The sequence below is a fragment of the Neurospora tetrasperma genome, assembly GCF_000213175.1.
Source record: "Neurospora tetrasperma FGSC 2508 unplaced genomic scaffold NEUTE1scaffold_3, whole genome shotgun sequence".
Classification (NCBI taxonomy): domain Eukaryota; kingdom Fungi; phylum Ascomycota; class Sordariomycetes; order Sordariales; family Sordariaceae; genus Neurospora; species Neurospora tetrasperma.
Genome location: NW_009799101.1, coordinates 4,650,815 through 4,676,638, shown reverse-complemented (window position 1 = coordinate 4,676,638; position 25,824 = coordinate 4,650,815). Strand labels below are relative to the sequence as shown.

The 25,824-nt window shown below is 52.6% G+C and overlaps 11 protein-coding genes across 11 annotated transcripts; 7 read left to right on the top strand and 4 right to left on the bottom strand.

Annotated features, from left to right (window-relative positions):
* Window positions 1-754: 754 nt before the first annotated feature.
* On the top strand, window positions 755-1,314 carry NEUTE1DRAFT_138159 (uncharacterized protein; the record flags this gene model as incomplete). The annotated part of the gene is made up of 2 exons (XM_009853159.1): window positions 755-1,086; window positions 1,221-1,314. 2 exons carry the CDS (start codon window positions 755-757, stop codon window positions 1,312-1,314), a joined length of 426 nt encoding a protein of 141 aa, XP_009851461.1.
* Window positions 1,315-1,671: 357 nt separating this feature from the next.
* NEUTE1DRAFT_138158 (uncharacterized protein) lies at window positions 1,672-2,024 on the top strand (the record flags this gene model as incomplete). Its single annotated transcript, XM_009853158.1, has 2 exons — window positions 1,672-1,914; window positions 1,992-2,024. 2 exons carry the CDS (start codon window positions 1,672-1,674, stop codon window positions 2,022-2,024), a joined length of 276 nt encoding a protein of 91 aa, XP_009851460.1.
* A 1,548-nt stretch (window positions 2,025-3,572) lies between these two features.
* Window positions 3,573-4,715, top strand: NEUTE1DRAFT_101263 (uncharacterized protein; the record flags this gene model as incomplete). Its single annotated transcript, XM_009853157.1, has 3 exons — window positions 3,573-3,662; window positions 3,731-3,895; window positions 3,960-4,715. The coding sequence occupies 3 exons, from the start codon at window positions 3,573-3,575 to the stop codon at window positions 4,713-4,715; spliced, it is 1,011 nt and encodes a 336-aa protein (XP_009851459.1).
* A 57-nt stretch (window positions 4,716-4,772) lies between these two features.
* Window positions 4,773-5,160, bottom strand: NEUTE1DRAFT_138156 (uncharacterized protein; the record flags this gene model as incomplete). Its single annotated transcript, XM_009853156.1, has 2 exons — window positions 4,773-4,879; window positions 4,962-5,160. The coding sequence occupies 2 exons, from the start codon at window positions 5,158-5,160 to the stop codon at window positions 4,773-4,775; spliced, it is 306 nt and encodes a 101-aa protein (XP_009851458.1).
* A 1,761-nt stretch (window positions 5,161-6,921) lies between these two features.
* NEUTE1DRAFT_22188 (uncharacterized protein) lies at window positions 6,922-8,667 on the top strand (the record flags this gene model as incomplete). The annotated part of the gene is made up of 2 exons (XM_009851912.1): window positions 6,922-7,120; window positions 7,400-8,667. Coding segments are annotated over 2 exons (1,467 nt in total), but the record flags the coding sequence as incomplete, so codon positions are not given.
* A 1,289-nt stretch (window positions 8,668-9,956) lies between these two features.
* Window positions 9,957-11,207, bottom strand: NEUTE1DRAFT_110536 (uncharacterized protein; the record flags this gene model as incomplete). The annotated part of the gene is made up of 1 exon (XM_009853155.1): window positions 9,957-11,207. The coding sequence occupies one exon, from the start codon at window positions 11,205-11,207 to the stop codon at window positions 9,957-9,959; it is 1,251 nt and encodes a 416-aa protein (XP_009851457.1).
* Window positions 11,208-11,847: 640 nt separating this feature from the next.
* NEUTE1DRAFT_101262 (uncharacterized protein) lies at window positions 11,848-13,233 on the top strand (the record flags this gene model as incomplete). Its single annotated transcript, XM_009853154.1, has 2 exons — window positions 11,848-12,277; window positions 12,398-13,233. 2 exons carry the CDS (start codon window positions 11,848-11,850, stop codon window positions 13,231-13,233), a joined length of 1,266 nt encoding a protein of 421 aa, XP_009851456.1.
* A 1,111-nt stretch (window positions 13,234-14,344) lies between these two features.
* NEUTE1DRAFT_101261 (uncharacterized protein) lies at window positions 14,345-16,452 on the top strand (the record flags this gene model as incomplete). Its single annotated transcript, XM_009853153.1, has 5 exons — window positions 14,345-14,789; window positions 14,895-14,898; window positions 15,001-15,433; window positions 16,084-16,198; window positions 16,421-16,452. The coding sequence occupies 5 exons, from the start codon at window positions 14,345-14,347 to the stop codon at window positions 16,450-16,452; spliced, it is 1,029 nt and encodes a 342-aa protein (XP_009851455.1).
* Window positions 16,453-17,572: 1,120 nt separating this feature from the next.
* NEUTE1DRAFT_146775 (uncharacterized protein) lies at window positions 17,573-18,598 on the top strand (the record flags this gene model as incomplete). The annotated part of the gene is made up of 1 exon (XM_009853152.1): window positions 17,573-18,598. One exon carries the CDS (start codon window positions 17,646-17,648, stop codon window positions 18,501-18,503), a length of 858 nt encoding a protein of 285 aa, XP_009851454.1.
* A 1,382-nt stretch (window positions 18,599-19,980) lies between these two features.
* Window positions 19,981-21,650, bottom strand: NEUTE1DRAFT_64182 (uncharacterized protein; the record flags this gene model as incomplete). Its single annotated transcript, XM_009853151.1, has 3 exons — window positions 19,981-20,641; window positions 20,709-21,144; window positions 21,212-21,650. The coding sequence occupies 3 exons, from the start codon at window positions 21,536-21,538 to the stop codon at window positions 20,541-20,543; spliced, it is 864 nt and encodes a 287-aa protein (XP_009851453.1).
* An 810-nt stretch (window positions 21,651-22,460) lies between these two features.
* Window positions 22,461-25,091, bottom strand: NEUTE1DRAFT_82859 (uncharacterized protein; the record flags this gene model as incomplete). The annotated part of the gene is made up of 2 exons (XM_009853150.1): window positions 22,461-24,889; window positions 24,990-25,091. The coding sequence occupies 2 exons, from the start codon at window positions 25,089-25,091 to the stop codon at window positions 22,658-22,660; spliced, it is 2,334 nt and encodes a 777-aa protein (XP_009851452.1).
* Between the last annotated feature and the right edge of the window lie 733 nt (window positions 25,092-25,824).

Here is a 25,824-nt window from a genome sequence, read left to right as displayed (position 1 = left end):
AGACAAGGAGAATTGGAAGCGGAAGAGTGTAAAGTTGTGTAAAGTACAATGGGCGGAAAGAATGAGATGCAGGAATGCCTGCCGGTGATGATGAAGGGAACCGAAAAGGAAAGAATTGTAGGCGGCACAGTCCGGCAACGATGCGCGACCGAAGTTGGCGGGAACTTGGGTGAAATCTGGATGAGAAAGAGGAAAGGTTCGAAACCTACAGATAATGAGTTTACGGATGAGTTCTTCAGTGTTAAGCCCGTGGTTGTGTTGTTTGTGATTTAATGTGATCGCTTGCTTCGGCATACTGTTACTCCACTAACAGATGCTCGCCGAAAAACGCCCTACTGCTGATAGTATCGCATCTTATTCTACGACATCCTGCTCAAGGACCCCACGTACCTCCTCCCGTGCGTCCACCTGGGCGACGACGATGGCTGACATGATCAGAGAGATGGATGATTTCTCTGGCTCAATCTTCGTTGACACATCACCTTCCTCTCCGTTACATCTACATTTGCGATTTGCCATCCGAATCAACTAAGCGCGCGACATGCTTTCCTTATTCAATCTCCTCCATCTTGAACTTGAGGGAAACCTCCATGACGATTTCCCGGTCCAATACATTTGTGACTCCGACTGACGTGGTCAGTAGACTCACCAATGTTCTTCAGGCCGCAATATTTAAAAGCCCATGGATATACACTATCTACATCTCCTTTCCTCCTCATTCAACCCACTCACCACCAAAATGTGCACAATAATAATGACCCTCCACACAATCTGCACCCACCACACCCGCCGCCGTGAGCCCTGCGTTTTTGCCTCAGGCCCCTGGATCGAAACCATCACCGTTCCCGAAGCTCCCAAGGACATCGTGGCCTGTTTCCGCACTCCCGGGGCTTGTAATTGGAACCTGAAGATTGTCGACCGCATCGAGTTTGGCTATTGCTCGTTATGCCTGGGGAGAATGGAGGGAAGGGATGTCAAAATCAACTTTTGGTTGACGTATGAAGAGAGGCAGTGGGAGGGCACTCAAGAGACGGAAGATGTTGGGAATGTGTGGGGTTGTTTGGGAGGAGGCAGGAGGGGGTGGATGTGAGATGAAGCACTGCAGGTCTCGTTGCTCTGGATTCTGGAATCATATATACGCCGTGCTTGTCAAAAGCCCCCAGTAGGTCTCCTGGTGTTCAAGATCTTGCCGAGTTCTTGACTAATTGCTCCACGAACAGCAGCAGCATGCTCAGGTCTTTCAGTTTAGCAGTTGATCGCCCGCCTATCGTGGGTCAACGACTCAACATGCCGCCGGTGTATCATCTGAAGTGACGGCGATGCTCAAGGTTCGTCAACATCGGAACACTAACGGCGGCAACGGGCGTAAGAGGAGCGGTCAAACTGGCAACAATGCGTTTGCAATCATATACAGAGGCTCAAGACAATTCACTCGCTGGTAAAGGTCAGCCTTCGATCGGGATGGGAGTATGGCGCGGGGCACCAAGGTGCAATATCCTGTGGCCTGACTTCAATCCTCCTGCTATAAATCCAGTACATCCGACTATCAAAACGAATATCGTTGACTTGAAGCAGTGCTTCTAGCCGACGGCCTGCAACCAGCACATATTCCACCCATCAGTATTCAGTAAGGATTCAAGTGGCCCATCTCTAACTACGATTTTCTTCGAGATGTGCTTTTACATCCACAAAACCTTCACAATTTGTGGCCATAGCACATCCCAAGAGTGGCTCTGCAGGGTCGGTGCCCAAAAAAAGTTCAAACGCAAGTTTGGGTTCATCAAGCCTGCCCATCTTAACCGGATCATTACTTGTCCAAGACCAAAGAAGGACAAAAAGAGGATTGAGTTCGGCTTCTGCCATCGTTGCGTGGAACATCGAAAGGCCTTGGAGAAGGCGCGTGCTGAGGACATTGTGAGTTTCATCCTCGAAGTTTCCTCCACTATTGCCTCCTATTAAGAAGCTTCTAACAACAATAACAGACGAGTTAGGTGGACGCCGAGGAACGCGCCACAACGGGCTAAAGCTCAAAGAGTGAAACGCCGAAGTACCTGGGCTGGATTTGGTACCTGCATCCCCTCATTTTGATTGCAGCAGTGCCCAGAAGCCACCTCGTCGCAGGCAACCACATACACAAAAGCAAGACACCCTCAACAAGCCCTCCAGACATTGTCGGATGTGCTCCCTCTCTTTACGCAACTCGCTCGTCGCTCGTGCCCATAGCCATCAAGGCCCAACAAAAACGGGGGTTTATCATCGAGATCAAGCGCAATTACAAACACAACCGCAGGCTTGACCCCAATACCAAACCATAACCTTGGAAAAAGACATTCAGACGCCCACGAGGAACTTTTGCCCCTACAGGACCTGCTGAAGGTTTTTGAACAAAAAAGTGCTGTACTAGAGGTATCGTTGGCTACGAGTTCTATCAGCTGGACCATATACATGAGGATATATTGCCGGATGATTGAAACTACCTCTGGGTGCACGGTGGCTGGGGTTTAGGGCGACTACTTCCAAACACCCTGGTGCGGAATGTTGTCTAAGCCCACGGTTCCTGTTCATGGCTTGGGAAGAGCCGTATAGTGCCCGAGAAAGAAGACGATGGTGACGCCTACGGGGTTGGTAGAGGGTTGGTAGGAGCAGAAGTTACCAGCTGCTGACGGGAGTTATGGGAGGTGGGGACAAAAAGGAAGCATTTCAGCTGGGATGGTATTTCCGGGAATAGAAAATGGAAAGAAGATCATGATAGGAGACACATCAAGAGATCTCTAGAAGAAAACAGACATTGGAGCAAAAACCATGGACAACATAATATGTGAAGGTGATGGTATACCCTCGTGCACATCCGAGTTCCCAAACGACGCAGACATTTTTTCTTTCTGAGGCACTCACAGTAGAACCTTGAGAAATCCAGGCCGGAAGATGGAGAAAAGTTTCTTTTATCATCAGGCATATGCCCGACTCCAGCATGCAGATATGTACCTACCTAGATATCTCTACACTACATGCGTCGACATATAGGCACGTCCAGTTGGTTAGATCACCGGAACCTGCGTGCGTTGAGATGCACCTGCTAGATTTTCCCCTATCCGCTTTGGAAAGCATTCATTGCATCTTTCCACCTGCATCCACTTCCGCAAATTTTCATTAGACGGACTTCCTACGACGCCCTTCGGTGTTGAAGTCCATGCCGCTGTCATACTTCCATGCTGAGATCGGAAACAACTACCTACCTACGAGCTGGGCCCTCTGACTCGCGAAAAGTAATACTGTTCGGTGTTTAAGCGGAGAAGGCGAAAACAGAACCTTGATCCTGCGCTTTCCTGTGCTGACCAAATATGCGACCTGGAATTTAATCCGTTTATTCCATTCACCGGCAGGCGACAGCTAACCTGACAAGATAGATCTGGCGACGACGATTTAAAGTCGGAACCTCGACTCGAACTTCCATGTCCTCCTTCATCCATTTCTCAACCACAACTTACCTTCCTCTGGAACATTGGAACCGACCCTTCTTTTTCCAACGCATCAAACCATCTCTCTACCTCAAAAAACCATCATCGCCAACGATGTCGCCTCCCGAGAAATCACAACCGAGCGCCCGCTGGGCTGCCGTCCTGCAGGAAGCCCACCTTGAACTCGAGATATTGTCCGGCGAGGTCAGCGAGCATCCCAGACCCCTCGTCGTTTGTCAGCAGTAAAGGGGAACTAACGCCGAGAGAAACAGACATTCACCCTCCCCAGTTCCCCCAAGCAGGCCGCGTTGCCCTTTCCGACGTCGTCTTCGACAGATTCCGACGAGATTCCCTGGTCGGTTGTCGTGAAAAAGAAGGGAAAGAAGGGCAAGAAAAAGGGCAAGAATAATGTCAGCATCAGGGATTCACCTGCCAAGGTCAGTGGGCATCCTGTTGTCAAGGACCTCCGTAGCAGTCAACTAACTTCGACACGGCAAATAGTCTCCTTCCTTTTCAATCTGCGGCTCCTTCGAGAAACCCGTGAGCTGGAATACCAGGGAGGTAATGAAGGCAAGGACGGAGTGGAAGCACAAGAAGCAGCGGGTGTACACCTACACCCCCTTGCCCAAGGACTTCCAGGTCTACCAGGACACCAAGGCCCTATCCAAGGGCACAAAGCGTCGCATCATCGGCGGCCACCGATTCCACCCACAGCATGGACTGGAGTCGATCGACGAGAACGGCGAGCTCTTGCTACTGAAGCTCAGGTTGCCCAGGGTCGAGCCGATCCCACACCAGCGACTGGGTCCCCTGGCGGTTGTCCCTGCGCCCGTTCAGGCCAAGACACTCTCGTGGTCACAGGTGGCTACCAGGTCAGTCGTGCCAGTCGTGCCAGCCGTGTCAGTCGTGCCAGCCGTACCCAAATTGCCGGTTAAGTCATCCTTCACAAGAGTATCGGTTACGCCACCCGTGACCAAGCCGGCCGTTCCCGAGGTCCCGGCGGCCAAGGCACCCGTCACGCTCAAGAAGGAGAAGAAGGCCCAGCCTCAAGCCCAGCGTCCGGCAACCCAGGTATCTCCGAAGGCAGTGTCACCCGCGACACCCAAGCTGCCAAAGCCTCCCGTCGACTCGACCCTCCGTCGGCAGGGCTCCAAATCAATCGAGATCGAGAAATCGGCCCCAACTCCGACCAAGACACTCTCGTGGTCGCAAGTGGCAGCCAAATCGGTCGCGCCCAAAGTTCCGATCAAGCGCTGAAGGACCGATCACCTTTAAGGTGCCAGTCAAGTCTCGAATCAAACCGACCCTGCGTCGCTAGAGCCTGTGGTCCCGATTGGTGTCATCGACAGTAAGGACGGTGAAGCCGACGAGACTCTCCATCACCCACTTCCCACAGGTCAAGTCAGTCTGGTCGGAAGTGGCTACCAAGCCAGCGTGCGTGCCCGAAGTGCCGCCGGTCAATCCTCCGACCAAGCGCAAGCTATCAACAGGTCACATACCTACTCTGGGCCTTCAAAGCGTCCGTGTCCTCAGGGGCAGTTTCACCAGCGACACCCAAAGTCAGGCCAATCTCTTTTGCGTCATAGTCCGACAATGCAATCCCCTCGGTGAAACCCGCCCGCTTGGAAGTTTGAAGGGTTTCCGAGCCAGATGGCGACGGTGCATGAACTTTGGGAGATGGAAGACGCGGATGCCTCGGCATTTGACCCTTCGGAGGGATTCGGAGTACGGGGTACCGTTACCGAAAATGTTCAATAGGAGGAGGTTGCTTGATGGATTAGGTATTATTGTTGGGGTTGCAGAAAGGATAAGGTGTACCGAGGGGAGGAAGAAGCAACGAAAAAGGTTATTTGGGCCGGTTGGTGTAGGGTGAGGTAGCAAGGATTGGTGGTATTTTCGGATCTGCTGCTGCGTGGCTTTTTCGGCATTTATGTAGTAGTAGTAGCACAGGGTATGGTAGTAGTTATAGCGCTGGGTTGCGGTACTGAACGGGAAGTAAGAAAAAAGAAAAAAAAAAGAAAAAAGAAAAAAACGAACGAGAATGAATTGAAGCGAGTTCGAGTCCGGTTCAACTACCCATTATGGCTTGCGGACAGGATTTCGTCATCATGTGTCATCATTGTCATTCAACGGGACGTCTTTATTATTTCCCCTATGTTTCTTTCCTGGGTGCCGTTGTAAAATGGTAGTGTACAATGTACGGTAAGTAAGGTACGTAGTAGTGGAAGGAGATTACACTAGGCAAGGTAGTATCGCACTGTGCTGCATTGTTCATCGTTCCTAGTATCATACAGTACAGTACAGTACTACGTACCTCGGCCTTCACAAGTCCAAACACCCTTCGATCCCACGTAGCAGTAGACACCATGTCAAATCGACATCGACACCCAAGTCAAAGTGGATGTCGTCGTCGTCGTCGTCCGCATTGTTGTTGCGCCCCGTAGTAACCAAGGGTGGGTACGGGCTTTTCCCCAATGTGTATCCCCCCCCATGGCACCCATGGATTAAGTACCTATTCTATTCCATTTGCGGAAATCATGTTCTTTCAAGAGGCCCATCTCTCTAGCGTACTGTGGCCGAAATTGCATGGTGGGTCTGGAATCGCACTGTGTTTTTCCCCTGACTTCAGTTGCCTTATCGGTCTCGCTTCCCACAAAAAAAGTTGGTTCTCTCACCAGGTCCAGGACCCGACTCCAAACACTGGTAACACCACCAGAGCAATATGGACTAGACTGAGTAAAGTTAGATATTCTGTAAGTCCTCTTCATAGTCTGACACGGGTTTCAGAGGAGTCAATGCGTTGTGGGCGTCCAACCATCGCCGTGTTGTTGACTTGTTGACTGAAGAAAAATGCCTTGTGAGGATCTGCTTTTTTCATGTAAGCGAGCCGTTGGACTTTGACAGACACTCTTCATTTCTGACGAATCGTAAGATGTCTCTTTGATGAGTAATGATCCTAATGCAGGAATCGTATCACTCAAGAAATCACCTCATCGTCCTCTTTCGGTTAAACCTTCTATCGTTGTCGACGCGGTGATTTGCCCAAATAACTTCCAAAAAGATCGATCGACGACTCCAACCGTCCACCTCCCCACACCGACATGGAACTTTCCACAACCCATGGAAGCAGCCAACGAACCCCCCACAGGTCAAGAACTGGAGGATGTGTTGCTATGCCGACGTTCCCCGTACTATTGATCAGGCAAATTGGCCGGATCGACAGGGGACATTTCCGCTTCCAGTCTCCTCTATTTTTGGCTCCCGGCTTCCCGCTCGCTTATCCCGACCGTGATCTCGGTAACTCGGTAGACGTCCCCTCAGCCTCCCAAAATATCTCGCCTGTCGTTATATTACACCTGGCCCGTCCCCATTTCATGATCTCGCCCTACAAATGTGTACATGCCCCCTATGCCTGCTCGTTATCTCCGGTCCGGCAGCCCTACATATTCCCGCTGATCACCTCATGTCTCGAGCTGCCGGTGCAATGCCAACCCGACTTGCTACTGCTACTGCTACTGCTACTGCTGCTGCAACTACCACCACACGGGCGCCGAACAACAAGAGGAATGCTATCACCAAGCACCACGACAGGGACAACGAGAACATGATAGCGACAGAAACGACCGTCACAGAGGCAGTCATACCGGCGACCATACTACTTTGTTTGCCACCATGAAGATAACTGTCGACCATATACCCAACAGCGAAACACCAACAACACAATAACACATTCTTTTACAACTATACAACAACAACAACAACAACAACAACAATCCCGGCAACCCACGGTTATCCGGCCTTCGCGATGGGTCGTGGCGGAGGATTGGTCTTTACGGGCATGCCGCGGAGGAGAGAGGTCCTCGGAACCGGAATCATTCGATGGGAAAAGGTTATCAACCCGGATGGGTCGGTGACTTGGCAAGAGGCCCAACCCACTACAGCAACGGTCACTTCCAAGAAGGAAGAAAAGGGCACAAAGGCTGAGAAGCAAAAGCTCGAAAGACCAAGCTGGATTGAAACCAAGAAGGAGGCCACCACCACCAACACGAAGCGGCCTGCCAAGGAAGTGGAGGACCTCGCAGCACAGAAGGAGCCCAGGGTAGAAGACGTGCGACCCAGACGTGCTTTCAGCTTCCACCAGACAGAGGAGAAGAAGGCCGTGCGGGCGGAGAAGGCCACCCACGTCGAGGAAATCCGCTTCAGCGCGCCGATCCGGAAGGACGACGAAAAGAAGGGGGGTTTTGTCGCTGGACTCGCCACCAAGTTCGGCAGCACGAAGAAAGCAGAGGACATGCCAATCTCGAAGAAGGACATACCCCTACAAGTTGAGATTCAACCTACCTCTACCTCTACGCACCGCACTTTCCTCCACTTACCCACCGAGGAGAAGCTCAACACACCTCCACCCCCTCTCAGCCCACCAACAACAGAAGAGAAGAAAATCAACCCCATTGCCGACGACTACTTTTCTCACTCCCACTGGTCAATCCGTGACGACAGCAAGCAAGAATCCGACGCCGAACTCGCCCAACGTCTCGCCAACACCGAAAAGATCTTCCGCCAACAAGAACAAAAGATCCAAGCCGCTCTCGACAGGATTCGCGATCTGGAACGCCAACTTGCCTCGGGCTTCACAGCAACTGCAACCGGCGGCGAACAACAGGATGATGATGATGAAGAAGTCCAAACAGAAACCGGCACCAAAACATGGGACAACGAGTCCATCGCAGCCGGCGGGCGCGAATCCGGGCCACACTTTAGACAGCTGCATGGCAACTCTTCAAAAGGTCCGCTCCCCTGTTTCTCTGGTGATGAACCGCACTTCCATTATCGGGTTTTGACCGTCAACAGCCACAAGCCCCAAGTGATCAACAACAACATCCGAGAGCAGCAGCGACACATCGTCATCAACAACAGCGACAGCGACGACGACAACAACAGCAGGACACCCAGTCCCATAGCAGTCACTTTCAACATCCCTGCACCACCAAAGCCAGCTGCTAGTCTCAACCCTCCTTCCAAAAGACAACAGCAACTTCCCACCAAGACCGCCAACTTTTTGGATCCCATAACCAAAAGCCCTCAATCCTTTGTCCTCCAAAGTCTCAAACATGAACCCACAACAACAACAACTGCAACACGTGGGCCAAAAAAACATAAACCCCTTCCTCTCCTCCCCACCGACGCGCGCGCCATCCCTCTTCGACCCAGTCTGCGATCCCCCCTCTCACCATCTTCATCCACACCTTTATTATCCACATCCCCCACATTCCCCCCAACACCGACATCACCATCACCTTTAGAGGTATCCACACCAGGGGCACCATCACCATCACCAACAACAACCCCCACCAAACCCTCCTTCTGCATTCCCTCTCCTCATCCATATCCTCCAAACAGCGCCAACAGACCCCCAAGCAGACCAACATACCACCGCTCCGTGTCAAACTTTAAAAACAAACTCAAACTTCGTCCGCTTACGCCCATCCCTGAAGAGCCGTGTCCGTTGAAACGAAGGCCGCGGGTGAGGATGCGAAGGAGCATGTCGAGGAGCATGTCGTTGTCTATGGCGGGGGATTGTGATGCGGTTAGCGGGTCGGGACATGGACGGACTCAGTGCGCTGGAGGGGAGGGGGATGAATGGAAACATAAAGGGGAGAAGTGGAAAGGGGAGGATATGAGAGAAGGTTCGAGGGGGTGGAGGTTGTTGGATCGGGTTAGGACCAATTGAGGGGATGATACGAGGAATACCTGAAGGAGGGACAAGTTGGGGGAGGGGATTATTTGGATACCTATGATTAAGAGTGTGGGAAGGGACTCGGAAAGGAAGGGAGGATTGGGTTGTTTGGAAGAGGGCGGTTATTCCGGGATTACTACGGGCTGCCGAGAATGGGAGGGACACTCGAGTTTTGTAACCATTATTGTAACATCTGTAAAAAAGGGACTGTAGAATAGGAACAAAAAGATTATCAAAAGTTGGGAAACTTCCATTTCGATGAGCATGTGCACGTCCAGAGTGTTATATGTAGAGGTAGTCTCAATCACAGGGAGTCACATTCTGGGTGTCTATAACGAAGATCAGGCTCTCAATGCCGGTTAACTGTGTGTTCATTGCCGAACTTGGTTGTGGATTCCAACAAAAACACCTAGATCGATGTGCGGGTCTTGTGTGAGCCCTTCCCTTATGCCTGGCAGATGCCAGTTATCCCATACATCCTTCCATCTCGCAGCTCCACCCCGCCTTCCACTTCCGCCACCTCCCCTTCAACGTCCGTCACTCCCTGTGTCTCCTCCCCCCTCATGCTCCAGGAAGTATAGCTCTGTGATGATTCCACACCATTATCACATCCAGTGTAGTGGTTGTTGGCAAGCCCCACCGAAGCCCTGACATACTCCTGTCCTCGTCTCCGTCCCGCTCATGACATGTAGCAAAACTCAGAACACTGGCCGGGCCATTCATCAGAATGCTGGGTGTAGAAGAGTTCTAATACTGCCTGACTACTCCGTGAATGAGCTACAAACAGTATCACATCTCGCAGGTTGCCAGCCGTAGTGCACAGTTTCTCGGCCAAAGTAGGTGCCTACTGGAGCGTCTGGAGCCGGTGAGTACCGTTCAATAGGTGAGCCAGACTCGTCATGCGCGTGCAAAGTGATGGCTTTCCTTCGATGTAGCACCACGTGCGGCGGGACCGGAGGTGGTTGGTCGTCCGTATCTGGCTTGGGATCGTTTTCGTCTGGGATTGGCGGCAACGGGCGGTGCAGCGGGTGTCGGCCGGTGAGGATCGGCTTATAGGACATTGGTAGAGGAGGTATCGCATCTTGGAGCCGGTGGAGGAACTGCTCTCCAGCTGCTTCCTGGACCTTCCGGTTTTTGGGTTTATCGACTTCCTGGAGGACGAGAGGCGCGCAGGCTGTTCGGCCGCGAGCACCAAAGCCATTGACAGCTGGGTTTGTTGTCGGGCAGGGAGAAGTGGCTGGGAAGGGGTTTGGTCCACGTAGGCGCAACTTCCCTCCGTCGCCTCTACGCACCGGGTTAGTCACAGTCATGAGGTTCCAATCCTCTTTGATGGTGTGTTGAGTCGTCGGCAAGTCCCTCGGCCCATGCAGTCCCACTCTTTTCTCTTCGTCTTCGCGCAAAGGCTTGGTGACAGCGATGAGATTCCAGCTCTTTTTGGTGGTTGGATGCAATCCCGGCAAGACCCTCGGACCACGCAATGCTTCCCTTTGTTCGCTTGTTTTGAACTCAGAATTTGCGTTGATCTTTCGCTTGTTTCTAATGATCTTCGGTTCTTGGTGTCTTGGGGCGAACTCTCGCAGAGGAGAGCTGAAATGCTCGGTCAACTGACAGGAGGGCCTGGGTCGACCATTGAGTTCAATGCCAATGATGTTGGACTTTGCTGCTTTGTCCTGTTTCTGTGTATCAGCTTGGAAGTTATCGTGCTGGGTTGCAGGTGTGCTAACATGATGGGAAACCTCGTCCTTGCAGCCGACAGTCAGGTCGGGGCGAGCGCCCTTGTTGCCATGTCGCTCCTTTGCATCCGGAATATTGCTACTTTTAGCCATGCTCGCCTCCCAGTTCTTCGTTCGGCACTGTGTGCAGATCCCGTTCTTCGTACTCTGAAGATATATCGGGGTCTTCTTGCACAACTCATGCATGTTGTGCTTCTGGACGACCGGGGGGCTGCAACGAGCCCCTCGGTACTCTGTGTGCCCACACATCTTGAAGGCTGTTCTGGTGAATGTACACATGTCGACGACTAGCAAGCGTAAAGCGAGGCGCAAAGTTTGACAATGGCTTGTTGGTGTTTTGTTTGACGGTCTTAACAAGTTTGGTTGCAATGGAAAGCAGGTTATTGCTGATATGAATGTGTTGGTGGATGCTGCTGTGGTTGCCGTGTTGTGATGTTCATGCAGGGTGGATGAATTGTAAGAATGCCATTATATTCATGCTGAAGTCCTCGGTCTGTCGCTATCGAAATCGCTGAACAAAGTCGGTCTTCTGGTATATACTGTCAGTTGTCGTTGTATGTTGACGTCGGCGGCCATCCAGGTTCTGAATAGTGATCTTGTTCATCGCAGAGAGCGACAACACCGTAACGATGGCAACCACATGTTCGCCATCGTGGAAGAGTCCACGGTCACCACTAGGTGACAGTCAACCTGGAGCACCTTAGGTATATCGCATTGAGCATTGAAAGAGACTTGACCCTCCTCCTCCTAGCTTCCATCATCATCACATATCATCATCCGAGCCGGACTCATTCGCGCACGTCAGCAGTGATATTCCACAACCACACATCTTGCAATCATAGTTCTGATAGCACCCATCTTAAGCCATCTCTTCCGTGTCAGCAAAACTTCGTCAGTGTCCACAGTTCTCCCATTAAAGATGTGCTTCTACCGGACGAAGTTGTACAAGGCCTGTGGGCACACAGAGTTCCGCCGGTTCATATGCAATCCGGCGCCCATGAGCAATGACAGCACCCAGTCGGATGTTGATATCGATGGCAAGGTGTACATCAAGAGCCGCTTCGCTTGTGGCGAGCAGCCGCAACGCGAGAACGATGTCGAGCGAGGCGTCTGCGGTCGCTGCCGTAAATTAAGGGGCCAGGGTAAAGGGGCGCAGCGGAAGAGCGAGGTTCTTGAAATAGAACAATACCACCAACAGCCAGGGCTTCGAATCTCTGTACCGGTAAGTGGAAGGGACGATAAGTTTGGCAATACTCTCGATTTGTTGATGGTGTATGTGGAGAAGTCGGATGCCAACAAGTCCAAGGATGACCCCGAGCAGCTAATGATCCAATCGTTCTTGCCGAGGGGTGGAAGAAACGATAACTATGCCGACATCGAAGAGTTGCTGATGGTAGATTTTTAGAATCGCTGTATCGACGAGACCAAGCATGGCGCGAAGACTGATAAGGTCGATATGGTTACCGCAGACGCCACGAAGGATTGGATCCTGTTCAAGTCGGAGATCAAGGAGGCGATAGAGGAATGCCGCCAAATACGTGAGGAGTACCAGGCCGCGCAAGGTCAGGTCAGTCGCATGTTGAAGGCCCTCAACATTCAAGGGGAACATCATCCGGTGGGCATCAGTGACAAAGTCGAACTTCCACCCACCAGCATCGAGATCGAGAAGCCAGAGAAACCACAAAATCCAAAGCAAGCAGCACCTCACCTGCTCCCTTCCCGCTCCAGCACACGCCCACTCTCGCACTCGGCGACCAAGGTCCGTCGGGATCTCCTTGCGGCAAAGGGTCGAGTCCGGTCCATGATTCAGACCATCAACGGCAACAGCGAAGCCGGCCACACAGTCACCCCCGTGGCCAACACCATCAACCGTCACCGCGGGTCCGACCACCCAGCAAAACCACAGCCTCCCTTTGTCCGTCAAAAGAAGTCAACAAGCCAGCCTATGCCGTCCCTGCCATGTCCCGAACCTCCGACTCTGGCCAAGTCGGCAAAGCTGAAGGTCCTCACCCAACACAGCTTTCACAGACTACCGCCCATTCCGGAGGAGCCCGATTCCAAAGCCTTGATCGTCGCGAATTCAGCCGTAAACACGGTCGTCCTCCGCCGGGCCAAGGCGATCGAAGTTCGAAATCTCAACGCCTTCCACTGCCCGGTTAGGCAACTGCGCTTCGGGCTCAAGCGGGCGGTGTTGGCTCCGCCTGTTCCTAGACATTCGACGCCGCCAGTTGCTGTACCCTGCTCGAAATTCGCGGATCTTGGGCGACGCAGAGTGTCGGAACTGAAGTGGCGTTTCGTCGTCTGATGGGCTGGATCTGGCGTCGCTCGTGGTCGCTCGTGGTCGCTCGTCGGTCACGTCAGGGTTTCTTTATCTTTTGGGAGTCTGAATGGCGGTGATCTCATGGAGGAGATATTTAGGTGCGGGGTCTCGAAAGGTCTTGCTCACCGCGCAATTGGAGCTCCGGCTCGGGATAATGTTTGCGTTTGAATCACGGGAGATGGACCAGAGATCTGGACGACGAGCATTTTTGATAAGTTGAGGAGGGCGTCGTAAGAAGCGAGAGTGGTGAGGATTGATCGCGGTTTAGGTCGAGCGTTGGCAGGAAAATACGATTGGGTGTCTGGATTGAAAACATGAAAGGAGAAGGACGTGGAGCACAGTTAGAGGGGAAGGCGGACCGGAGAAACTTGCAAAACGGGGACACTTGCGGCCGGCATTAACATTGAAAGATACTGTATTGATAAGGGGACACATCAGATGGGGAAAGACCTACCTGCCCTCCACAATCTCTTCGTGCTGATCAAACAAACGCTGGCAAGCCACTAGATAATCCCTAATCAGTGTCATCTCCCTTTATTAGTCAAAAAGGAAAACATGTCCTCCTGTCAAACCTCATTTCAGCAATCCCCAATCACTCACAATCACTCCCAATCTCCCGCAAGCCTGCCTCTTGAGTCCGGAGTGGTAATGGAGGCGATAAAGTGGAAGTCGTCTGGTTGTGATATTATGATATGAGGGTGGTCACTCTCCTCTGAAAAGTCAATTACTCGCTGCCCGGCCTTGCGAAAAGAATGGGGGAATTTTGAGGCAGGGAAAGAGGTTGAAAATGAGATATGGTAGTCATCTAGGAGTGATTGCTCTCCCTGATTCTCGTGAACACATACTCAATACAAACCGCATCTTGACTTGACTCACCTGTACTCATGACTCCTCCATCTCCAAATGTAACAACAGCAAGTGATAGCATGTGTATCATTGAGGCTTAAAAGGACAGCTACTTCACCTCCACCAACACCAAGTAACAGCTCATCCTCCCCTCTGAACACTCCAGTCCCTCATCACCAGCCCCTTTCACTCCCCCAGTAATTCCCTTCCCATCTACCCCCGACCTCAACCCAATGGGTAAAAGGTAAAAATGGCACCCTCCCAAGCCTACACCACCTCAACCGACCACGAGCAATCCCTCTCCTCCGTCTCCCGACGGCGTAACCCCCATGCCTCTACCAACGGCACAAACGGCACAAACGGTAACCCCCGTCCCTCCTCATCATCCTCCTCATCCACCTCAGACTTGTTCACTTCTAGTAGCCCCAACGACCCCTTCACCACCTCTTCTACCACCTCCTCTACCTCCTCTACCACCAACGGCACCAACAGCACCACCAACGGCACCGGCACTCTAGGCGGCATCCTAGTAACCACCACCACAACCACCACCACACGCAACGCCAACTCCCCTCTGACACCCATCCCGCGCGGTCCGGTAATCACTGGGCCCAGTCCCAGTCCCTTAAGTCTGGGATCACCTGCCTTGCAACCGATGTCGCCGACCAGAAGTAGAGAAAGCAGTAGTGCTAGAGGTAGCGATTATGCTACAAGTAGAGGTAGAGCTAGAAGTAGTGGTAGAGCTAGAGGCAGGATGACGATAAATGGGAATATGAGAGGTTCCAGAGCGACTCCTAGAGGTGGGTACGACACACATAATGGTTCACCCCTTGGTTCACCCCTTGGTAGTGGTGGAGATAGTGAGCATTACTACAATAACTACCCTCTTGTAAACCACCAGTACAGCTCAACCCACCACGGCTCAAACCATTATAGCCGGTCGTCACGTGGCGTTCCTAGGGGTCGAGGTCATGGAGTTATTGCGTACAGCGGATATGCTAGCTTTTCAGATGGCTCTACGAATGGTTTTAATGGTGTTCGTGGATCCCAAAGCGTTTACAGCTCTCATGGCTCTCATGGCTCCCCTAACGGCGTCAACGGTGTCAATGGCGTCAACGGCGTCAACGGCTCCAACGGCTCCAACAACTCCAGCGGCGGAAGGGGAAGGCCAAGGGGAACCGCAAGTGAAAGAGCAACAGCAATAGGACCCCCATCCTACTCCATCTTCACTCAACGCGCCATGGCTGCTGCTGCGGCTGCTGCAGGTCGCGGTACACGTACCAGTAGAGGCGGACCAGGACCAGGACCAAATAACAACGTAGCGCCCCCCGTCGTTTCGGTAGGTTTGCCTGATAGTTATTGGACGAATGGTAATAGTGCAATGACTACGGGTGTGGATCCAAGTTCGAGTTCCGGTTCAAGGTTGAGTTTAAGTTTGAGTTCTGGTGGTGATGCTGAGGTTGTGATTGGGGGAGGAGGGGGAGGATCTGGAGGAGGTGGAGGGGGAGCTGGGGCTGGGGCTGGGCAGGTAACGAGAACAGGAACTGAGAGGGGGCAAGAACAGGGAGGGTAAAAGCGTGACCATTCAATACGGAAGATAGAAATAAAATAGAACTTGATGAACTTGTTTGTACCTCTGCTGCGGTAATGAACATGCCCTCTGCTAGATCACCGCCTGAACCGCACGAGTGACTGTGTATACCGGCTAGTGTTTGCCAGCACTGCCATACCTTTATCGGCTGAAATGTAGTTCGCTCCTCATGCTTCGTTGCTCCGTGTACTTTGACCCACTAATACATATGGCATCACTAAACATAATGTCATCCCTCTCCTCCAATTCAGTCATTCCTTCGGCATAGGCGGACAATGATACAGCATTGGTTGAATCCGCGAGTTTGTCCTCCCCGATTCCGAGCAAAACCCAGAAGAAGATGTGGCCCTAATTATTGTACAGAACTCCGTTTGCTTCAGCTACCAGCGGGTCAACAGCCGTCCAGGACCGTGAAAGCTGGCCATTCCTATACGACCGACGTTGATCCTGAGGAAGACCGACAGGCATTGAGGTGCATGAACAGTTCCTTTCTCGATCTGAAGACGTTCGAAGGTCGAGGCCGGCACTGGCAGCTTGGACTTTGGAGGTCTTCCTTGAACGGGGTTTGCCGGAGTACTTTTAGGCTTTTTCACGTGTTTCGGCCTTTTTCGCTTTTCGGCAATGCTGACGATGGGGTTGGAGGAGGTAACCGTATGGACCGGGGAAATCGCAAGAGCCGTCGGAGGACTTGTCTTTCTGTAAAAGTTTTCGAGCACTCGCTTGACAAAGTGATAGCCAGGAATCCACTCTTGAACGTAGTCAAGTAGGGTTCCAAGTACCTTGGGCAGCCCTGGGCCGATCGTGTTGTTGACTTTTGCCATCTCGTTTAGCTTGTTCTCTTTCTTCTTTTCCGTTGCTTCTGCCGGCGGAACGAGATCGAGAATGGGAGCTTTGATCTGGCCGAGGAGCTGACCGCACGCGTGACAGGTCGGCGACATGTTTGTCGTTGGTTCGATGGACGGTACGGTTGCGGTCATGGTCGCTGTTCGTTGGGTTGCGTTATTGGGATCTGGGTACTCGGAATAAATCAGCAAGCAATTGTCGCTCAATTCAACTGATAGGCTCAAGACTGTTGACCCAAAGGCTGCTACAGCGGTCGATGTTGCCAGCGTGGCACACAAGGCAATTCAAGGCAAGTGTCAAGTATTGGAAGGGGAAAAGAAGCCGTAGGTTGCAAGTAAACAAGGCAAGTAAGCAGTCACGGTGGTTGTTGCAAGTCGAGGGATGGGCAGTCGCCTGGTTCACGAGTTAAGGCGGGAAACACGCCAATATTGGTGATGAGGCTCGCCATTGCTGAAATTAACCTCGGCGCTTGCTTCAGTGTTTCGTTTTGATGTGAAGATTGCGCTTTCCAGTTGTTGGCGGCATTGGAGTCCGAGTGGTGAGAACCTTGATGGCCATGTCGTGGGAGGGGTCGGAAGATTGTTGTCTACAAACCCCCCCTCACACTGTGCTCTTCAATCCGCAGCCCCCCTCGAGCCCCCTTGACTGATAGTCATTCAAGCTGGGCGTGCCCCAAGGGTCTTTAGAGACATTTGTAATTGATTAATAAACATCACAAAAGGCTCACTGTCTTTTCCTTGTTGCGACGTTGAAGCAACGGAAGTATTCTTTCCCAAATAACCCGCCATCACGAGTGGGGCAGTCCAACATCGATGATGTCACCAATGTTTACACGTCGGTTTCCTCTTTCTTTTGCCGAATTCAACGGTCATTGCAGCTCGACAGGAACATATTCTCCTGTGAATTCGTTGTCCACATCCATCTCGATGATGTGAGCCCCACGTAAACGTCATACGCCTTTACCCGTGAAAATGGCCCATAAAGCCTTCCTCCTCTCCGTCTTCGAAACCACCAATTCTAGACCTCCATCAACAAACACCACACCACACCGCAAGACCCAATTCACCATCACCACACCAAATCACACCCAAAGAACCCCCGTCTTCTCTCCTCCGCCATGAAGATCGCCATCACCGGAGCCCGCGGCACCGTAGGCCAAGAAGTCGTCCGCCTCTGCGCCAACCAAGGCCACGCAACCGTACAAATCAACCGCACCCCAGAAGACCCCGACCCCTCCACCCCCAAGACCGAAATGCGCACCGCCGACGCCGCCAGCGACTACGACGCCGTGCTCAAGGCCTTTGCGGGGTGCGACGCCGTCATCCACCTGGCCGCCATCCCTGATCCCGTCGACAAGGACGACCACAAAGTGCACTCCAACAACGTCTGTGCCGCCTTCAACGGGATGCGCGCCGCCGCCGAGCTGGGCATCCAAAAATTCTGCTATGCTTCTTCCGTCAACGCCATCGGACTCGTCTACTCGAACCAGCCGCTGGAATTTGATTACTTCCCGATTGACGAGGAAATCACCCAGAAGCCGACGGACGCGTACGCGCTCGCCAAGGAGGAGGCGGAGATGCAGGCCAGGGCGATTGCGAGGTGGTTCCCCGGCATGAAGATTGCGTGCTTGAGGATTCACCAGGTGGCGCCCAAGAAGGAGGTGGAGGAGGATTATGCGGGGAACAACGAGAAGGCCGTCAAGCAGCTTTGGGGGTGGGTGCATCCGCAGGCGACGGCGAGGGCGTGCTTGGCCGCTGTGCAGAACGCGGATAAGTTTGAGGGAGCCGAGATTTTCAATGTGGTTAGTCCCGAGAGGTGTGTGGTGGGCGAGGATGCCAAGTTGAGCAATGAGGAGCTGGTCAAGAAGTATTGGCCCGGCACAAAGATCAAGGGGGATATATCGGGGAACAAGGGGTTTTGGAGTGTGGAAAAGATTGAGCGGGTGCTGGGGTGGAAGCACGAGGAGAAGGAGTGACTACACACGGGAAGTAAGTTGTGATAATGCGGTTATGAATAATGAATTTAACATTACTATCAACTCGGGGATGCTTCAGAACTTCGTCATTCCATTGATCGGGTTGTAATTCCACTGCGTGATCGTAGACCGACGGCGCTGACATTCGATTCTCGAGGTACACATTTTGGCTCTTGGCTGTTGCTGGTAGACAAAGCCACCAATGCATGTCTTCGCAAACTCCTGCTCATCCATCTCCCCCAGCGTCTGGCAGATTATTCCGCCCATCTAACTCGTCAAGTTCCGCCTCTCTGAACTTCTACAGTTTCATCCTATCGTTTCCCAACACCTGATGTCCTAATCAAGCCACTCAAGCAACTTACATCGCATCTACATATTCGCAACTCTTACTCGCAAGGCTTTACTATACAAGCCACATTTCGAATTTCGGATTTGGGATTTGGAACTGGAATTGGAGGTGTCGCTACAAACTTTGTCGTAACTCGCAAGTCTCGGAAACCAGCTTTGGTGCCTGGGGGGCCAAAGTTCAGAAGGGAACTCTTCGTTGGATGCTCAGCAGCTTCCATTGATGTCAGCCTCAAGTCGAAGTCTGCCTCAAGTCGAAGTCTGCCTTGAAGTTGAAGCCTGGTACAACGGTTGTAAAAAGATGTTTGGTTTGTTGTGTGGAGATATGAGATGAATAGGGCTGACAGTGACGACTGGACTATGAGTAGTAGTAACCTAAGAGAGACATGCCTACCAGCCGCCTCCTTCTTACCTTTTGAAGCTGCTGACAGGGTTTCGAGTATACCGATCCATCTGCGTGATAATCCATGTGGCCTGTTTCTGCTTAATGAGTAAGGTAGGTAAGTAGGTATCGAAGGTTACTTTCATGTTATGTTGTGCAGTGAAAGAAAGACACGAGTATCGTCCACCACTTCACTTCACTTCACTTCACTTCATTCTGTGTCTCATCTCTCCGTCAAAGACGCAGTGTACCATAATCTCCCGAGTCTTTCACCTGTCCGATTATCTTGAGGGAAAAAAGTACCCCTTCGAGAAAAAAAAAAAAAAAAAACAATATCAGAACATTGAACAACAAGGAAAGAAAGGAAAGTAGAAGAAAAGATACCGTGCAAGCAGCAGAAGCAGCAAATAGCATAGAGTAAAAAGCGAAAAGCGAAAAGATAGGGAAGGAAATGGAAAAAAAAAAAAACAAAAAAAGAATCACACTCCCTCGGTAAGGATCGAACTTACAGCCTCCAGATTAACAGTCTGACGCGCTAGCCAATTGCGCCACGAGGGATAGATGGAATAGTCTAACTTGATTTTGACGCTTCCGATAGTGAGCTTATCAAGTCTTCTGCTACCAAGCCCTACCTACCTCTTGCAGCATCTACTACGAGGAGAACCTACCATACTTGTTGGGGTGGGGGGGCAGTCATTACGCGTATTTTGATTCCACATATTACAAATGGTGGAAGAAGAAGTAGAAGAGCAGAGCGTGCATAGTATGTCATTTCCCTTCTCACCTTTGTTAATGGTAATGGTAATGGTAAATATGGATGGATGGTACAATGCGGCGATGAAAGTGAACCAGACACCTCAAAAACGAGACGCGACGCCATCCGACGAGGTCACACCCAAGCAGTCCCATTGATTCCTATCAGCGGCGGTAGACCCCAGATAGCCGAGATAACAATGGAATGGATAGTTGAACGAAGCGAAGAAAACAGCCGATGGTTGATGAATTTGATATGATACTCCCCTTCTGATATCGGTTTGTCTGTTTGTTCCCTATCTGCGCCAACGCCAACGCCGCCGCCGCCGCCATTGCGAATTCCTTTTGTCGCGGCAACCAAACTTCGTTTTCGTGTGTGTCTGTTGTGATATAAACCAACCCATCTCGGTCTTTTTCTTCCCGCCCTCGTTCCCCATACTCTCTCCGTCCTCCTTCTACGCGTCGTCCTCCCACCAATAGATATCTTCCATAGGTTGGCTGATGATATCGATAGTCGATTCCAGGCTTCAGATGATGATGATAATTCGCGTCGCCGCTTAAGCCTGGCTGCTGTGTCTGGGGCGCTTGCGAGCGCTGCCAGTACCGGGGTGCATCTTTTCGTTGCGCTCGCGCTTGAGCTTCTCGTCGAGGACGCGGGCTATTTTCTTTGTCAGCTTTCATTCCTCCCAAACTGGTAGCGTCCACCACCACCGGACAAAACGCACTAAGCACATCGTAACCGAACTGGGGAAACTCCAAGCACAAGTTCCTGAACTCGTCCTCGGCCTCGGCGCGGAGGGTATGCGACCGCGTCGCCCAAAAGTTGGCCACGGGCGCGCGAATGGTGGTGTCGTCCTTGGAGGTGAACTCGTACACGTAGCGCGCGTACGCAATCTCGCCCTTGGCCGTCGAGTTGACGCAGTGGATCTTGGACGAGGCCAGGTTCTTGAGGTTGGTGAGGCCGAACTTCTCGGCAATCGTGTAGACGCGCGCGTGCTTGAGCAGCTGCTCGCCCGTCAGGTCGACCTCGGGGATCGACGGGTCCTTCTCGAGCGCGCGCTGGCCGGGAACCTTTTTGGGGAAGTAGTCGCCTGTATACAAAAACTCGAGGAAGCAGCCCATGGCGTCGATGTCGTCGTTAGGGAGCTCGAGCTGGCGGGGCTAGTTTGTATCAATTCCACTTGGTTAGCTTGACTGTCTGTCCGACTCAGGGTATGGGAAAACATACGCTGCCATCATCGGTAAAGTCGGCGCAGGCCTCGGCGAACCAGGGGCTCTGGACGAGGAGGGACTGATGGGCCGTGAGGACGGTCTCCTGGTCTCCGGTGCCGACGATCAAGGTGACGATGGGGCTCGAAAGGTACTGCAGGAAGGTGACGCGAGGAGGAGGGGGCGAGTCGGCCGACTCCTCAGCAAAGGGGAGCTCGTCCTTGTTGGCGGGCGCGTCCTCCGCGCTGGCGCCCTCGGCAACAGCACCACTCTCGGTCATCTCGACATCACCAGAGGGCGCGGCAGGAGAGTCCTCGATGATGTCTTCGTTGAAGCTCTCAGACATGGTGGGCTAACGATACGGGAGGTGTGTGCCGTTAATGATATAAATCTAAAGAGAGAGGGTGGTGAGAATGATGTCAGTTTGGGACTGCCGGTTGACCTTGCGCGCGCGCGTCGAGGGTGGGTGTGTGTGTGGGGGAGTGTGGATTTGGGGACTAGGCGCGCGATGCAACACCCACAAGCTATCACAATGAGTAAACAATACGTACTATGCTGCGTATCAGAACTTACGATGAATTGGGAATAAGAGAGAAGACAAGCCAATAGATAACGACGCACTCCAGCTCCGTTGTGGGGAGAAAACGAGATGTTGGGTTGGACGGGGAAGTGGAAGCTTTGACAGTTGAGTCCGTCGCGCTCCCAGTTCGTGTCGCCTGTGGATACTTAGAGGTACTGTAGCTGCAGGTCCACGGCGGGCTTTCCAAGCTTGTAATTGGTTACACTGGCGTTACGTACAACCGTACCATTCAAGTATTGGAGAACGGGAACGGGATTACTTGAAGTTGACGGTAGCAGAGAAGAGGTGGTGAGAATATACAACGCTTGCGGGAGCTTGAGTTGAGCTTGAGAAAGCTTCCTCCGATTGGGATGAGACAGTCTCAGTTCTTTCCATCCGCAACCGTCGATGCTCCAACTGTTTGTGAAAGTTTCAGACCACGAGAACGGCAAGAAATGTACGTACTGTACTGATACGGAAGTGCAAGATGGTGGACGGGCGTGGGGTACCGACTGTCGAAATGGGAATTAACGGCGTCGGGATGGGGGGTGCTGGGTTCGTTCGGACCTTCAATGTGCGCTGAGTCCGGAAAGGTAAGTACTCTGGAGATGCTCTGGGGATGAGTGCTCGCTGGAAACGTCGGCGACAACATGTCCACGGTCAACATTCCACAGTTGTGTCAACATGTTTCGTGGAGAGTACCTATGGCATGCTTGAACACAGCTCAATTGACGCCTACGCTAAATATGCTGTTACCCATATATATCTAATTCATCGCACTACGATTACCACCAAGCGCTGGCTTTCATCTTTTCAATCCCGCCGACTGCACCCACTTTGTCCATCGCAGTCAAATAACCCATTACTCGTCTCTCATATCGCCATACCTATCCATGATCATTGCCATCAAAAGTCCAGCTCACAATCAGCAAGCTTGGCACTAACCCTCCTCGCCCTTCCACTCCGCCTCAATCCCAACGCAGCCGCCTCCGCCACCTCGTCCTTCTTAGTCATAATCACAGGCGTCGGCACCGTACTTCTAACCTGGACCTTGACCTTTTTGCGAACAGCGAACCGTTCCTGGACGTATTGTCCTTGACTCTGCTCCTTCTTTGCTGACTGCTCATTCTTTTCCCCAGCAGGAGTCCCCTTCATAGAAGGGGCCGAAGAACCCTGCTTGCCTTTGCTCCCCATCCTCTCTCTCCAATACACTCTCCCTCTAGCTCTCGCCTCCTCCTCTGCAGTAAGGAACCGATTGATCATTCTATGATCCAGGATGCGCTCCTCCTTGTCGTTGGGCCCATATTTCTCCGTCTTGGGCCACATGTAGCCGTACAGCTTGGAGTGTCGCTCGCACCGGGGGCAGGTGGACTTGGTCAGGTAGGCGTTCTTTTGGACAAAGGCCGAGGCGCAGTGGGTGCACATGATCCAGGCCGTTTCGGGCTCAGAGAGCAGGAGGGGCGTGAGGGTATAATCGCGGGGGACGCGACCGCGGGGCGCTGTTGATACGGGCATGTGGTGTTGTGGCAAGGCGGCGGCTTGCGCCTTGGGTTTCGATGGGGTGCATGATTTCGTTGTAGTTTGAACTTGTGTGATTTTTTCGACTTGGCCAACGATAGGCTTGACGGGGCTCTCGGTCTTGACAACCGGGGCCTCCTTTTGTACGGCCGCTGTAACCGTCTGTAAAGTGCTGATCGTAGCTGTCTGATCTGTCTTTTGAACTTGCAGAGTCTGAGGCTTTGGCCTATGCGTTGTCACCTCTGCTACCGAGAAAACCACAGGCGGAGCGGGACTCGAGGGGCCTGAAATGAGGTTGGCTATGCTCATCCTATCTCGCGCAGCCAAACGCTCAAATGCAGGGCGCACCATCGGCGGCTCTTCCTCTGTTGGCTGACTAGGTGGCGGAGTGAACGCTTCCGGGACCTGCTGAACGGCCACCTCGTTGACGCCCTCCTCCTGCTTCAACAGACCGATCGCCTGCTTGATAGGAGTGGGTTCTGGTGAGAGAATGATGGGTCCCGGGCTTTCACTGCCCTGGGACGTGGCGTCCGTAACGTTATCATTGGTCGTGCTGAACGAGAGAGGACTTTTGCTCGTCTCATTGTCCGAACTTCCTCTAGAGGGCGCTGTCGAAAGAGCAATCGGGACAACCGGATACTGCGTGGTTTTTTGCTTCTTGGTGGGCGTAAAAGGGGGCGTACCCATTTCCAACGCTCGCTTGCGGCTCAGACCGTCTGCTCCTTGTCCCTGAGCAGCCGAATCCGTGGTCGATGTCCTTTCACCCAGCATCATCTGGCTCTGTGACTTGCGCAGAACGCGCGGGCGCATATCGGGCGTCACTGAAGGAGTGCGCGAAGCCTGAAGAGCAGTACTCCCATATCGCCTCTTCCTCCGGAATGAATAAGGCGTTGATGACTCGGTCGGCTGCTCGTCCTCGATACTCTTCTGGACCGCCGCTTCTCCGTCCACCGGCCTCCAGCCGTTCCTCAGGTTGCTCTCACATGTCGCACACAAGCAGTCGCAGTTGTTCTCGCCAAAGTAGCTCTCGCTGTACGTCACCGTAATCTCCTCGCCCACCTCAATGTTCCTGCACGCAATGATCTCAATGCCTGCCTGCCCTCTGGTAATGAGCCTGGCATTGGCATTGCAGTCATGGTTGGCAAACCGCGCCGGGCCCATGAACAAGCTGGTGGATTTGCTCCTGCTGCTCACAATCAGACTAAAGTCCTTTTTGCGCAACGACATTTCCAATTCCTCCTCGGGCGTGATCACCACCTGAATGCCAGCCAGATACTTGATGGTCTCGTTGCGCTGAATGAAGCGGCGGGCCGTGATGCTGGCCTCGTATGTGACAATGGTGTAGCGGTTGGTCGCGTTGACCTCAAAGGGGCAGTCGGGGAGGTAGATGGACATGTATCGGCGGAGGTGCGCTTTGAAGTCATTTTGTTCTCGGGGGGTCTTGAGCGTGTTGCAGAACCTTTTGAGTCCGTCGGTGGCAAGCAGTTTCTCTTCGGCGGTCGCAATGTCGGGATCGACGATTAGGTGGTTCTGGATGATTTTCGTAATCTCCTCCTCCTTGATGCCTCTAGATGGGTGGTAGGATGTGCGGTTCTTGGGGATGGTGGTCCAGTAGTACGCCTGCATTGGGGGAGCCAGGTTAGTGATCAGTTCGCATGCGCACAGCAGCCAGCAACCACCAAACGTCCGATCACAAACACGGACACCGCAAAATACTCACATGGTCAACGAGCGCGTCCGTCAAGATATCATCGTAAGCAGCCAACTGAGCCAGCGTCAACTGGTTCTTCTTCTTCCCACCCGTACCCTGGGGTTTCGTCATGGTGCAAGGTCGGCCACCGACTGCTGCGACAAGGACAGTGATTGTGTCCGAGGATAAATCAAAGCGTGTTGAAAGTCCTCGGTTTGTTGGTTTGTTAAAATGATGTGGTGTTGGTTGAGGGAGGAGGGGAAAAGGCAAGTTCCCGGTCCACCTCTGCAAACAGAAAGAGCGGATGCGATATACGCCAAAGTGGTCAGATCACTTGGTGTCGAATCGGAGAAGGAGCGAACAAAGGCACACTCTTGTTTCCGTCAGCAATTGAGAGCTGAGGCTGATCCAACAGTGAGTGAATAGTGCACACTCTCGGCCTCAGGTCTCACGATGCGTCTGCGATCAAGCCAATTGCAGCCAATGCGACTCGACAGTGGCTGACAATGACAGGCGCAGTCAAGTGATGGTGGTGGTGGTGGTGGTGACGGCCAAGGTCACAAAGTATTGAAATTCAAGCTGAAGCTGCAGCTTTGATCGAAAGGGACAGAATTGTTGTTGTTGGTGGTTGACGGGAGGACAAGGACGTGGTCGCGAATGAGGTTGCAAAGAAGGGCGGGCGGCCGAAACCTTGAGAAAGCTGAAGAGCTGGGAATGACTGGGGATGGAGGTCAAGCTTGGGTGAGGGTCCTTTTGCGGTCGTCTTGTTGGTGGTTGGTGGGATTCGGGAGGAAATGGAGTTGGAGTGGTCCGGCGAGGCGGGTTGCCGTCATATGTATTCTTGTACTTCTTGTCTATGGATTCG